A 15,256-nucleotide genomic window follows, 5' to 3' on the forward strand; every position below is an offset into this window, starting at 1 on the left:
GACTGAATGTTCTGCTCTTTGTGTGGAAAATATTTCAGTGTCTTTTAGGGGCGTTGTTGTCAGTTGCTATGGGAACGAGTTTACGTGTAGCCTTGCCAATGCAGAGAGAGAGAAAGAAGAGGTTTTGAGTTGTACTTCAACGGGGTTTCCCTTTGCCGTGGAGCACAGCACGAAATTAATAATAACTACATGTCCAAGTTTGATCAAGTTAACGCAGTTATTCTACAGCGGCAGCGCAGCTCTGCATGGCATGTAGAAAAATAGTCTTTTTGGCCTCCAGTAGGTCGTTTTACCAAAAACATTTCAAAACTCTATGAACTCAGCATAAATCTAGAAATTGGTCTGTAACTGTGGAAAAAATAAAACCTTTTTGGAAATGGTTTTGAAGAGGGTGGATAATAGCAAAACCTAAAATAGAGGAACAGAAACACACACACACACACGCACACCCCCACACACAAAGAGAGCAGGATTTCTTCTGGATACCATCAGTCCCAATGTCAAACACTTTCAGTCCTGTAACTATTTAAGATAAAACAAGCTGAATTTTTTGACAGATGAGTATCATATGCATAGAAATTGATTAAGAAAAATACATTTTGATTAGTGATTAGATCTCAAACCCCCAGCTGGAGGTTTCTTCTTGTTAACGGTTAACTAAATTCTTCAAATAAGAATGGGCAGTTTTCTTCTATACCTTACCAGAGTACTTTAATAAAACAAAAAAGTAACAGAGTACTTTAATAAAAAACTAAAACGTTATATTGTAGGTTTTTAAACCAGTCAATGAAGGGCCGTACACTCAACACCACTAATAGTATCCTTACTGTTCATATGAGCTCAGACAGGCCCTTAACAAACAAGCAAATACCAAACAAGTCTCAAACCTCTAAATGTAAATATATTGTCATTAAAAACCTAGTCACCATCATATTTTGCGGAGCAAAGGCCAGCCACGATGTAATTAACTAGCTCCGGTTTCGTGTTTGTGAGCCATTCGTCTTTCCCCTCTGACAATGCATTGACACATTTCCAGGAAACAGCTATAGAAACAAGTTGGCTGGGATCACACTCCGACAAAGGGATGGATAAAACATGCTCCAACACAGAAATGGACAACCCTCAAAGAAACACGCAGAGAGAACAGCAAGGTTATATAACTAACTTAAATATGTCCAAACCATAAGGGCTTGGCAGCAGATGTGCTGGTGGGTGTAAGACAAACGGAGAGGCAAATATATTTTAATGAACCGGTTCAAAAGAGTGCCATGCTGAGCCATGAATACCCCATAACTCCTGAACTTTTTCAGAATTTATTATACGGATTGCATGTAAAATGTAGTTTGACACCAACAACCACAAATGATTTCAAAGGCTGCTCCAATGATTCTTAATAAAATAGCATAGGCTCAGTTAGTTTGGCTAGAGAGCAACAATCAAGTGTTATTCTCGATTTAATTTAAGCCTGGACTTTGACTGGACCATTCTTATACAAGCCTTTTGCGGTTTCAAACCATTTTTCTTCCAGTAGCCGCCTGTAATTAGCTCCACACATTTTTCTGTCAGCTCTGACATGACTCCCTTCATAAATCACTAACTAGATTTTTATGATGGTTTTTCAAAGTTGTTTTATAACCCACACACAGTGCTGTGTGTAATAAAAACACCCACAACCTGAGGTTGCAAAGAGTTTGATTTATTTGTACATCAACATGAACTGTTTTAAGAAATCCTTGGATTTTTATACAGATTATATTTACAGAGGTTCATTGTTAGTCATTCAGTTGTCTTGCATGCATCAGATTTTCAATAGAAAAAAGGTTTTTGTACATGAAGTTTGACTTGTCTTGGCAGTGTAATATTCAGACATGACTCACTCTGTCACTTATGGATCTGTTAAATCACAAAATGAAAAAAAAAAAAGCTAATTAAGTTGACAAAGATGAACTCAATGCATAGAATTATCACTTATTAATAGATTAGCACCAAACTCACGAACAACAAAGCTTGTTCTGCGGTAGCTGCTGGAAAGAAAGCCTAAACCTGAACCTCAGGCAATTCAGAAATGAGTACAAAATGTGAAGTGATGTGATAAAAGTTGCTTTGAACTTTGAGAAGTTGTCATATTTTGTTATCGCAGCCTTTCTTTAGAGCAGGATTCATTTTTCTGCCTACAGAATCCGAGCCAGAGCCTTAAAAGACGCTGATTTACAACAAAAAGCCCAATGTCACACATTTTTTAATTTGCCGTTACTTCAAAGTTTGTGTTAGCACAGATTAAATAGATGTTTTTTTCCACATTACATCACGTATTGCATGCATCTAAAAACAAAACCTTATGTGTGAAGGAATCAAAGTAGAGGTTTATCAGTCATTACATTTATCCAATCACTGCTGGCCATGATTTAAAGATGTGTTTTCCAAAGAAGTGCAAAATAATGAGTCTTTGTTGTGAGTAAAGCTACTTCCTTGACGTCTGAAATTTCAGGGTTTTGTCTTAGTGTCCCATTGTTTCCAAAACTGGTTAGTACTTGTCAGTACATGCAAAAAAAAAACAACAACAAAAAAACAAGGAAACAATCGACCTTTTGGAATACGCTCTGTTCTTTCTAACGAAGTGCAGGTCATGTTAATTTTGTCTGGAGTTTGGAAACCACATTTATCATTGTTGTTTGTTTTTCTTCTACTGTCTGCGCAAAACTAGCCATCTTTATGGCTGCAAAAACATTCCAGAGTATGCATTTCTCCTTTCAACAAGTCTTATTATGAACCTACACTTGCACAGGTAGCCTGGCAACATGCAATCAAACCCACAGATGAACAGCAGTTTTTCATACGATTAAGGCGATCACTACGGAAAGCATGTTTACCCCTACAGACAGGAATGCATGAACAACGTGTTTGTGATTTTGGAGAGCGACTGGAAGAAGGTTGGGTAAGCATCAGTGGAAGTCCCCAGCATGTCTCGCTCTCAGACATTTGAAAAAGTGATGAAAATTTTCTGCACAAGCAAAATTTTCTTGTGCGGAAAATTTTGCTGTCCCTCGTGGTCCTCTGCCAAGAGGAAATAAAAAAAAACAACTGACTTTGTTTTTTATTTCCAATAATACGATAAGGTGACGACAATCCATTCGTTACTGTTTCCACACCCCAGTAATAAATGCTACTGTGAGAAAAAAGCTTCGTTTCACCTGTTTAGGCTCAACAACGCAAGAAAGAATTCAAATATCATTGTTTCACTTTGAGTTAAATTGGATTTTATGTGATGCACCAACACAATGTAGCAACTAATTATGAGATGGAAGGAAATAAATACATGCTGTCCAATGTTTTTTTTTTTAAATAAATATCCTACAAAGTGCATTGTCCATTTACATTCAGCTCCTTTGGTCGCAAAAGACTTGCAGGTGTAATCGCAGAAAAAGTGGGTTCAGGAAAGTACTGACTCAGAGTTTTATTTTTAAGAAATTTTGAAAACAGTGTTTACTTTTGGCTTCCACTTCACAATTATGTGAAGTGGAAGCCAAAAGTAATCACAAAAAATCTGCTTAAAACGTAACAAAGTTTGCAAGACACCATCAGAGAGAAACTGAGCTAAACTATACTAAGCAAGACTCTACAATTTGAAATCTGTGCCACAAAACATTTTGTATTAGATGGATCAAAATGCATGTACCAGCAAGTGACGATTCATGACTACAAAGAAAAAGCAAGAGGAGCACAAGTACTCCTATTGAAACACCTTAGTGTTGTGTCACACCTCCTTATGTGCTTTACAGAGAAACATAAACAAACACTCTCAAACACAATGAGTCATCTTTTACAGAAAAAGAAAAGCACAAACGCAGACCTAAGTTCTGCCCCAGTTCTGGACTCAAACATCATGGAAGTGAAGGTTCTTCAGGTAATTGCACTTCAAAGCAGCTCGTACACTTATTTCTTTTTGTCTGTGCAGAAATGTCAGAATAATTACACTACACTGCGTCTGACAGGTGATTAAACCTTTTGGGAGCTGAGACTTTGACGCAAAGTTATGAAATACTACAGTTTATGTTCTTATCAATTGATACATTAGTTCAATGATGACACGCACGGATGAATACAAAAACTTCACTAGAGTCAGTGGGAGGAATTACTCAAACTGTGCAAAAGACAGTGTTGACTTCACACAACCATAGCATAGAAAAGGGCAGCAACTTTTAAGATTGTTACAGATTTTCTGGTAAAGTGAAAGAGATTCTGTGGTCTCCATATGTATGATAAGCAGGATGCTTTGCATTGTTTTGTATAAATACAGCTCCAGTTAAAAGAAAAGGACTTGCCATGCACATGAACCTGCTGTGTGATGATAAGAAGAGCTGTAGCAAAGCATAATTTTGCATTTTGTTTGTTTTTTTTTGTTTTTTTTACCAGACATTTATGACGGAAAATTCTACAAACATCACAACACTTCAAGCCATAATGAATCACTTGTTTCTCCTCACTATTTTTGTGTTTGCTTGTTCGCTGACTGTTACTATTTTACAAATTGTTAGACACGGTAAAACACACAAATGTGTGGAACTAATAACACCCCAAAACTGTCTGAGAGAGGGCAAATATGACTGGCATCTGAATCAAAAGTAAAAATAAAAAAAAAAAAAAAAACATTGCATGCAATGTATACACAAAACACATTTTTCTTACTGTCTCACATCAGTCTTAGTTATGTTAGGATGACCAAAATGAGTTCTGTTCGCTAAATGTGAGAATGATAAGAGAGAAATGGTTTTTGGAGAATGTTTTTCTTACTCTCTTCAATTTCAGGAGTTTATATGTCAAGATTTGTACACCTATAAACAGTTTGGGAAGCCATCATGGCGTCATAACGGATTTCGAATCAGGCAAAATGTCTGTAAGAGAACCGTGCACCCCAGAACAAAAGCAAAAGTCCTTGTTAAGATGTTGACTGAAGCTGATAAATGTGTCATTATTCACAGAGAAATGAGTTCTGGCCACTCAGCGAGGAAAGAAGAAGTTATTACTACAAAAGCAAAATAAAACATTTTCTGCAAATGCAAAAAAAAAAACAAACACTGAAGTGTTTGGCCATAATAATCTTCGTTACCATTTGGAAAAATGTAGACGCTTGCGATCCTGACATTACCATCCCAACTGCGAAGTAAAGAGGAAGTAGCATTTATTTGCTGCAGGAGGGACTGATGCACTTCACAAGATAAATGGAATCATGAGGAAAGAACTTCATATGGAAATGTTAAAACAATCTCTCAAGACATCAGCCAAAAACATGAAGCTGGAAAACTATCATAGGAATGTAACCAAATTAGATTCAAGATCAATTAAGCACAACAAAGCTAAGGCTGTTTAGTGCATCTCACAAATCTCAGAGTTAAAAGGTCTGTGGGAGAAAGTCAGCTGAACCCACTGACAGAACCAAGTCGAAGGATACCCAAAATGTTTGAAACAAGTCAAACAGCTCGGAGCTAAATCAATCAAAATGGTAAAAAATATGCATATAAACTACATTTAAAATATCTCTTTCGTTACTTGCATAATTAGGAAACAGAATTATTTTTGGTAATCCTAATTGATGTGAAACGGAAACATTTTACTCTGATTTGAGTGAAAACGATGAGTAACAGAAGGTTGTGTATCTTTGCAGAGTGTAAGCTGTAGTGTGAATTTCAACTGTGTTCAGATCCAAAGCCCCTCCTGAATAGTTCTGAGTATTATGCAGATATTAAGAGGAAAAACAACAAAAGTACATTTTAACTGACAAAAAATATAAATAAAGCAATAAATAATAAATACCCCTCAATTAAGGCACAATATTCCAGGTTTTTGATGCTGTGATGGTGAATACTGGAACACCGTAGTGACATCCTTGGATGTTTTCAGGAACTGAAGCTATTCTACATTAGAGATTTAGAAAACTGATTTGCTACATCTTCATTCGATATCAAAGCAGCTCTTCGCTTTCTAACATTTTTTTGTGTGGTTTTAGTTGCAAACATTTGATGGAATTAGCAAATCAGGTGATGCTGAAGGTGAAAATCAACGTGGCACCGGAGAATATCACATTTTCTGCAGATCATGAAGTGTTCGGTTTCAGAAATCAGTATTTGACCAAGACGACTTTCATCTGTGTACGACACTTTGTTCTCATTACAGTCCAAAATAATCTGACAGATTATGAAAGTGTCCAAAGCGTACATACAGATCTGCCCACAGGTAAAGATGTACACAGTGCCTCTTAAAGGCATTCCTACAATTTACCGGGAAACCATTTTCAAATTTATTCTGTCCCTTTTAGTCTTAATTTGAAACTAGAGCAACCAGTTGACTGTGGAAATAGGAAAATACTGAGGAACAGCTACTTTATTATTATTATTATTATCATTTCCTGCCCTTTATATAAATTAAAACAAATCTGGCTTATTGGAATGGATTTTCCCTTTGTGAAAACGACTCAAAGTGATCAATTCGTGTGCACCGTGAACAAACTTAAGCATTTACAATAATAAATGCTTTAATTTTCTCTGTTTCTAGAAATTATTTTGGTCCCTGTAATTGTGGTGATAATTTCTTTTGAAACAATCACTATTTTTTCTTCCCACCTCACTGAGTCAATGCACTTAAATGCAGTGTTGTATTATTTAAAAACATTTCTGGGGTTTTCACACATTTACCAATGGAAGATGTTATACTTGCCACAGTCTTTTTCTCAGCTTTCCAGCATTCTCAATTGTAATTTAATTTGGCATTTAATTTGGCAGTAATTTAATCTAACCTCTCCCTCTAGGTGACCTCATTTTCCAAGGTAATTCCTTTTATTTGTGTTACATCCCACCAATTACTTCCAAACAACACTGCACCACTTGTGCCTGAGGGAATGCTATCATGTAGTTAAAACATGTTTCTGCAAAGGCATGCAACTCCTAATGTGAAAGAAGGATTCTGTTCAATCAAACATGTTGAGAAAAAAGAAAAGACTTTTGAATTTATGCTCATTTGTTTGATGTGACAACCAGTAAGTGATATTTTGCTTTGCTTTTCTGAGATGACAGGAAACTGTGGCTGTAAAGTTTTGACATCCTGGTGTAACTACTAAAAGCCTGCATCCGTAATTTTTTAAGTCTATTTCATTTTTTAATCTATAGATGCTTTGTTCAGGCTCGTGTAGTGGCTATATGCATTTGCCATATTTGCATATTTGCTATTTTCATGTTTCGAGGTGTTGCTACGATCAAAAGCTATTCTTCCCTTTTGATTTGTCAGGCACGTTTCTCAAGCTGCAGGTGAGTTGAACCTCAAACCGCTGGAAGAGTTCAAGCAACAACCAATCACAGGAATCAGTGTGTCTGCTAGCAGCGTATCGTAACGTTTGATCAAAAACAAATACTCTGCTGCACGTGAACAACCTGGAGAGGTTACGATGTCACGTATAAGTAAAAGGATTAAATAATTACACCAAATACATTTCACTGAAGTAGATCTGAAACCGCATACAGCAAGCTGCCCTGCTGTGCACGGTTTCAGAGCGGGAGGTTTGCAGGAGGATCTCTGAGCAGCAACAACATTAACACTGGTAACATTTTTCAATTGAGGTCAGAAAAACAATATTTTAAAAAAAACCCCGACTCCAAACTGATTTGTGTGCAAATCATAGCAGGCAATCAGATACTTAAACAGTGAGGAACACATGAACTTGCACGTACATTAGAACGCCTTGGCAAAGACCATGCATGCACAATCACAGTGATCAAAAATGTCAACTCCCCTGCAAGCAAATTACAGTGAACCTTTTTCACATTTTATCACATTACAATCACAAACTTCAACGTATTTTATTGAGATTTTATGTGATGGGGGAAAAAAAGGAAAAACATCTGGCTTTTTCATTTTTAGTAAAAAGAAAACTTCAGAGTTCATGTTGTATTTAATCGTGGTAGTACTAAGCAAAATCCAGTGGATAGAGTCCACATGGGTTTAATTTAAATTTAGAAACCTCATGGGTTTGTTGGAGAACATTAGAGACCGAGCAGCATCATGGAGAACAAGGAGCGCAGCAGACTGGTCAGTGGAGAGGTGGAGAGGTTAAAAAGCAGGGTTAGGTTCTAAAAAAAATATAAAAAGTTTTAAAGTTATGTCTGCACACAACCCTGAGCAAACTACCTCAGTGAAAGCACAGAAAGCTGGTAAGGATCAATAGAAATACAGCAAAAAATAAATACATTTCCTAATCATTGCTACATTAAGATAAGATTTTTTTTTTTTTTGGTCAAACATTTTAAAAACAATTTAGTAGTTTCTGTCCAACTCAAAATTATGCCCTACTTTGGTGCGTTTTGGTCCATCTCATAAATACCCAATAAAATACAAAGAAGTTTGTTGAGGACAAATCGTGGAAAAAAGGTGTATGGATACACTAAGCACTGTAGCTTCAGTACAAAATAATTTATGGCTTTTGCAGCCATTTAAAGATGCTGACATGAATCAGAACTTCAGCATTTGCTGTTGGTTTTCTACAGAACAGCACCAAATCCTACTGGACCTTGAGCTTGATCTCAGAAAGAAAAAAAGAGTCCAAAGTTCATGGCAGCTTTTTTCCTGACTCAGGGTTTAAGACGTAAGAATATGGCAAAAAATAGAATAAAAAACTAAGGAAACCAATGAAACATTTCGTTAAAAAAAAAAAATCTAAATGTCTTCTTAAGTGAAACAGTGAGTTATGTCTGTTATTTCTTTGCCACACTGTGCTATAACAGCGTGGATGTCCAATCTGTAGTGGCACTTGCAGAGTTCGTGGTAACAGCTGAGAGGGAGGTAAAGGTCTTCTCATTAACCCATTGCAACCAGGTTAACAGTGCAGCTGAGGATTCTTGCCGTCACGTTACAAATCCACTCTCAGCCCAGGAGCAGGAAACAAGAAACATGTGATAATGTGTTGGCCTGGAGCCGGTTGACGACCGACTTCATTTAAGGAGAAATTTTGCGTAATCCAGTCTCCTATTTCAGTCAGGCAGAAGCAGACCATCACAAAGCCACAAGTCACAGAGTCCTCGCCCCAGAAACAGGGGTCCTAAGTCCCTGGCAGTGTGGAGGTGGGCTGATCTCTGCGGGATATAAGCAGCATTTACTCTCCGGGTCAAACGGAGGACAAGTGAGTGGACTTTGACGTGGGCAGGTCCAGCAGAGCCTGGACGGTCACGCCGACCTTTACCAGACCTCGCTCCTCTAAGATGTGATGCGGCAGACACAATTTGTCCTGAATTAACAGAGAGATCATTCATCAACACCACTGGCAAAACGACTGATGTCACTTCGCAGCAACATTCACTTGATGGAGGCATATTTGTCAGACAGATTTTCCTAAATGATAAAATGCACTTTGGGGGAAAAACATCAGTCAGAGTCTCAGCTGCAGGAAGCTTGAACGACAAGTGCATGAAAGAACTCGTAGGCCTCTGTTAGGCAGCTTCATAATTTTGTCATTTATCTTCTATGGTCAATGACTGATAACACTTAGCAGCCATAAATCCTAAATAACTAAACAAATACAGAGTGAAAACATTTAAAGTAAAAAATGTGTTACCTGTGAAACTCCAAGCTTCTTGCACGCTTCCAGGAAGTTTTCAACATTCCTGCGGCATTTTGCCATGCTTAGCTTTGGCTGGAAGCCACAACATTAATCATGTTAGTTTGTTAAACTCAGCGTTTAAGCATTAAAATGTCTGTGAAACAGTTTAGATTAAATAACACATTTGAATCTTATCTTACAGTCGATATACTTACTACTGCAGGTGACGGCACGTGAATGCTGGCAACGGATCGGGGACAAATGTGATTGGCTAGATGGCAGAGGACCACTCCATCCATCAACGCCGCACCAACATCATCTGGGAGGAGGACCTTCAGTCGGGACTCAATGTTCTGCACACATTAAAGGTAACACGAAAATGTCAAATGTTGAAAAAGAGAAAAGTGAGCGGAGCGAAGTACGCCTGAGTGCGTGGGAGTCTCACGGGAGTCCAGGACAATTTCTCTCTTCAAAAACAGAGGGGGTTCAGCTCAAGTAATCTCTTTTGGATTCCTTGTTTTTACCTCTGGCATGTCAGGTGTACAACCAACTGCTTCCACCTGCTTCAGTTGTCCAGTAGCTGCAGTCAGAAATACCTCCTCCAATTCATCTTGCAGAAGTCAATATATGTGCTTCTTAAATACAACAGAGATACAACGGTTCAGCGTCTCAGGTTGTCCGCTGGTTCGCCTCTGGGATTATTTTGAACATATCTAAAAACACAGGTGTATTAAACTCTTCTGGACTATCTTCAACTACTGTATTTCTAGAAGTGTCTGGAGTACTTATGTCGGAAAGCGTCACCATCATAATAAAATCTATATTTTGTGACCTTTAGAGGTGAGGGGAAGGTTTAAGCAGGGGTCTCAAACTCCAGTCCTCGAGGGCCGCAGTCCTACAGTTTTTAGATGTGCCACAGGTACAAAACACTGGAATGAAATGGCTTAATTACCTCCTCCTTGTGTAGATCAGTTTTCCAGAGCTTTAATGACCTAATTATTCTGTTCAGGTGTGGTGCAGCAGAGGCACATCTAAAAGTTGCAGGACTGCAGCCCTCGAGGACTGGAGTTTGAGACCCCTGGTTTAAAGGTTACATCAGAAAGCAGATTTTTCTGTAACATGAACATTTTCTGTCACATTTAGAGTTTCCTACACAGTATTGATGATTTGTGCATTATAGAAACAACTTGATCACACATTAAAAACAAAAAAAGACTGGATAAACTCACAAGCCACAGATTGATGTCTGCAATTATTGCGACATACGAATGACGCACAATAGTCAGCATGTTCAAACCACGCTTGGGTGGATGCTTTTGTCAAAGAAAGAAAAAGCAAACACAAAGAAAGCACATCTTAGCTGGTGTTTGTTTTTAAAATCTGGGCTTATCTCACAACCCGCCGTTATCATGGCAGGACAGGGAAATGCTTTCTTGCTCAGAGGTGAAAACCAATTCAAGACTTTTCGAATTGCTAACAAATATGTTAGAAAGAGACATTTTTTAAAATGTTTGTACCATTTTACCACTGTTGTACATTTGTGATATTGAGTCAATGAAAAACAGTCTGGTTTCCAGTAAAACTAAGCCTCAAATTCCATGAAGTTATAATTTTAAAAGTTTAAACATGTAAAAACAGATGTAAAAACCTCTTTGTTTCACTGTACTTGAGGCTCACCAATGAAATTAGTGAGTTTGTTAATGAGCATCTTGAACAAAAATATTTAAACCATGGCTGTGATAGATACTTACAGTAGGAAAGCATCCTCTAAAAACTAGTGAAATGAATACATGCTGAAATGTTTTACTGCGATAAATCCATATAATTTTTCTACTGGTTATTGAGAAGGGCTTTTTTTTAGCTATTCCATCTTGAGAAATATATACAGTAAATATAATTATTTTGGTTTTATACAGTGAGAATCTCGTGCTTGTGAAAGACTTGAGTCTTTGCAGAAGATAGTTAAGAAATGTGTGAATATCTAAACGAACATCATGTTGACATTCATTCGTTCATTGAGAATACAATGTCATGTGGACATATTGAGCAAGATCTCTTTCAAGGAATACAGGAAGGTCAAAGACTAAACTGAAATAAGTTAACATCTCTTCTTTTCATGACAAGTTTAATTTATCAGAAAGAAATACTTGGACCTTTGTTCAATTGCTCACTGACTCTGGACAATAATCTCTACACAATTCAACTCTTTTATCAATATAAAACTCTCATCTACAGTGTCTTTTGTCCCCCCCATCTTGTGTGGGGGAACCTCCAGTTCTCTGCAACTCACCTTTTTTCCCTGGGACAAAAATAATGAGACATTTTATTTTTACCAAAAATTACAATGATTTGATTCAAAGTGAAAAGAAAGGGCCTTTGGAAGGAGAACTAGGGGATCAATTCAACGACAGTCAGGAATATGTCAGAGACCTTCAGAGCTACTTTATGTGGACAAGTACTTTTTGAACTGGTTGAAATCGATGCCGTTTCTTGTTCTACTCATGATATGTAACAAACTCTAACGCATGGTAATCGAGACAGGGTGAGTTTGTTGCTTCCGTTTTTGTTATCTGTGATGCGGTAAATGGCATGTCGGCTCCTGTATCTCAGATCAGAACAACAAACGCTGCAGAACTAAATAAGATTTCATCTGTTGTTATCTTATGACAGGGCGGGGCACAGAGTGGGTGTGTGGATCTTGTCCCCTGGTTTTCAAAAAGATGTTCATTCCTCAGAAATGATGGTTTGTGATAACTCGATAGCATCTCACAGTTATTGCAGAATTGTCGGCTGCTCATCCATGATGGAAAACTCCTCTCAAAGATATTCCAGTTTACTGAGATCTGGTGACTAAAGAGGTTATTTACGTAACTACAAGTAATTCATTCTCACATTCAAGATACCAGTGTAAGACAATTAGAGCTTTGAGTATCTTGCTGGACGTAGACATCAGTAGATGGGTATATTGTGGTCACATAACTACAATACATTACGCTGTGGTGTTTAAACAATACTGAACTGATATTAAAGGGGCAAAGGTGACTCCCGCTTGCTTTCCTGGGTCCATGCTTTCATGTCTACACCAAATCCTGATCCTAAAATCTGAATCTTGATGCTGAAATTGACACTCATGAGATCAGGCGACGTTAATCTTGTATCGTCCAGCTTTGATGTTTCTCAGTTTCTTGTTTCCCAATGTGGTCATCTGCTGTTTAGCCCATCTAAGCTCTGATGTGTTTGCCATTTGTCATATCCTGCCTCTGTGGCCTATCATTTCATTTCACACTGCATCCTGAAGTGACCCAATTCAGATTTTTAATAAGATAGATAAGATAAGATAAGATAAGATAAGATAAGATAAGATAAATCTTTATTGTCATTGTCACAAGGACAACAAAATTCAAAGGGTGCCATCAGTCGGTGCACATGCCCAAAAACAAAAAATAACTGTCTCACAATTCACACACAACGCAAGAATCAACAAACAACTGGCAAAAAAAAAGAAAAATAAGAACAGCCACATTCTCACATACATCATTTATGATGATTAATGGTTGTTTTTGATTGCATTTAGTTTTGTTATTGCTATCGGGTAGAAACTGTCTCTGAGACGGTTGGTTCTTGTTCTGGTTGCTCTGTATCTTCTGCCTGAAGGCAGCAGTGTGAACAGAGAATGTCCGGGGTGAGAAGTGTCCTTTGTGATGTGTTGTGCTTTTCTTAGACAGCGGTCGCTGTGCAGGTCCTCCAGTGAGGGGAGAGGGCAGCCAATGATTTTTTGGGCTGTATTCACAACCCTTTGGAGAGCTTTCCTTTGAGCCGCAGTGCTGCTGTTATACCATACGCAGATACAGTAGGTCAGTATGCTCTCTATGGAGCACTTGTAGAAGGACACCAGCAGCTTCTCCTTGATGTTGTTCCTCCTGAGAACCCTCAGGAAGTACAGTCTTTGCTGGGCCTTTTTTATCAGCTCGAAGGTGTTCATGTTCCATGTGAGGCCCTGCTCAATGTGGACCCCCAGGAAACGGAGGTCAAAAGACCTGTAACTGACCTTTTCATGACAGTCTGAACAACACATCCGACACAGGTGGGATTTTTTTCGAATGCGACCCAGGCCACTTGAGTATCCGATACGAATCCGATTCAAATGTGGCCTAACGCCCAGGTCGCATTCATCCGGCCTGAACGTGATTCTCGCAAGCGGGAAGAAACACTTGGAAGAAAAACTTGTTAAAGTGCCGGCTGCGGTCGGACAACAACTTCAAAATCGTAAGCTATGCTCCACTGTTACCATCCACGTTTACTTTCCGCAAACACCGAGCACTTCCTCTTCTTTATGGCGGTTGGCAAAACACTGAGAACGCTCACTTATTGCGCCCTCTACTGCGCATGCGGGACACTTTCAGGTCGTTTACCATTCACACAGGAGATCACATACAGGTCACACATATTTGGAAGTGTGAACAGGCACAGCAAAAAAAATATCCGATTTGACAAAAAATTAGAATTGGGGTCACTTTAGGCTGCAGTGTGAACGCAGTCTCATTCTGATATCTGACATCATCCAGGCATTTTCATTGACACAACTGCAACTTGCTGAACTTTTCTTTATTTTTTATTACACAAAGGTGCGGAAAAATCCCAGTAGATCGGTGCTAACTACGATACTACTTTAAAAAACACAACTCAGTCCCACAAAGAGCAAATAAGTCCTCATAGACAAGTTATATCTTTTTGACTGGTATTTGTGCCATGAACCTCCCTCTCCAATGGTGCAATTATGAACCACATCAAAAATCACAATTTGTGTTTTATTTTATCACTCTGGCATGATTGTATTCTAAATAATACAACAGCACACAGTCATTAAGCTGAAAGGTTTGACTGCAGGGAATCTAGTTGAGACAAGAAGTGAAGTTAAAAGAAAAAAACACCTCCATGACAAAAACGTCATCGGGGTAAAATCCTACAAAGACAAAATCTGATCTTATCAGGAACTTTCTTGTCAAAAAAAGGCTTGCCTGAAACACTTTGCTTTTCTTATTCACGTTATCACCACCAGCAATACGTTTCTTTGGAAAAACGCTTTTCACCGTGTGAAATATCAAGACATCTCTTTGTACTGGTGTGTCCTAATCAGCCATGACTCTAAGTGCTTCCGAGTGACAGATTATATCTATTTATTATTATTTCCAATTTAAGTGGCGTTATCTTGAAAGTTAAAATGACTAACTGGACCGGACTGTTTACCTTCTTTTGTTTAGTTAAAATACTTGTGTGTTTCACAAATGTTTAGAAAATTTGAAATTTGAAATGGGAAGATTCATTACCAAGTATCAAAGGAGTGATATTTGGGTGAATCCTATTCAGTTCACTGCAGCATGCTAAATATCAAGCTCTGGTCTAAATCCTAACTGTGAGGAACAGTTGTTATCTTTTCAGAGATTCAGTTTTTTGACTTTTCTTAAATGACCTGCAGGTCAAAGGTTTTCATGTTCTAATTTTAGGCATTATTCCTTTTTGGTCAGGGTGTGATTCGTTTCTGAACTGTTCATTTTCCATAACGCCGCTCCTTTAACTGAGGAATGTGAGCTCTGGTGTTCTGTCTACTTGAACTCCTGAATAACTCATTATATTCTGGTCTTATCTGATCTTCAAAGCAATTTTTGTTTCCACTGC

General features: G+C 38.1%; 1 protein-coding gene across 1 annotated transcript in view; it reads right to left on the reverse strand.

Moving 5' to 3' along the window:
* Positions 1-1,675: 1,675 nt before the first annotated feature.
* The window catches only part of lrch2 (leucine-rich repeats and calponin homology (CH) domain containing 2), a 42,259-nt gene continuing 28,678 nt past the window's right edge, over positions 1,676-15,256 (reverse strand). The window contains exons 19-21 of the mRNA XM_032576912.1: positions 9,796-9,933; positions 9,596-9,673; positions 1,676-9,268 (exon numbers count right to left, since the gene is read on the reverse strand). Coding sequence (XP_032432803.1) covers positions 9,149-9,268; positions 9,596-9,673; positions 9,796-9,933 — 336 coding nt within the window. The 3' untranslated portion in view covers positions 1,676-9,148. The remainder of the gene's footprint in view (positions 9,269-9,595; positions 9,674-9,795; positions 9,934-15,256) is intronic.

The sequence above is a fragment of the Xiphophorus hellerii genome, chromosome 11 (genome assembly GCF_003331165.1).
Source record: "Xiphophorus hellerii strain 12219 chromosome 11, Xiphophorus_hellerii-4.1, whole genome shotgun sequence".
Taxonomy (NCBI): Eukaryota; Metazoa; Chordata; class Actinopteri; order Cyprinodontiformes; family Poeciliidae; genus Xiphophorus; species Xiphophorus hellerii.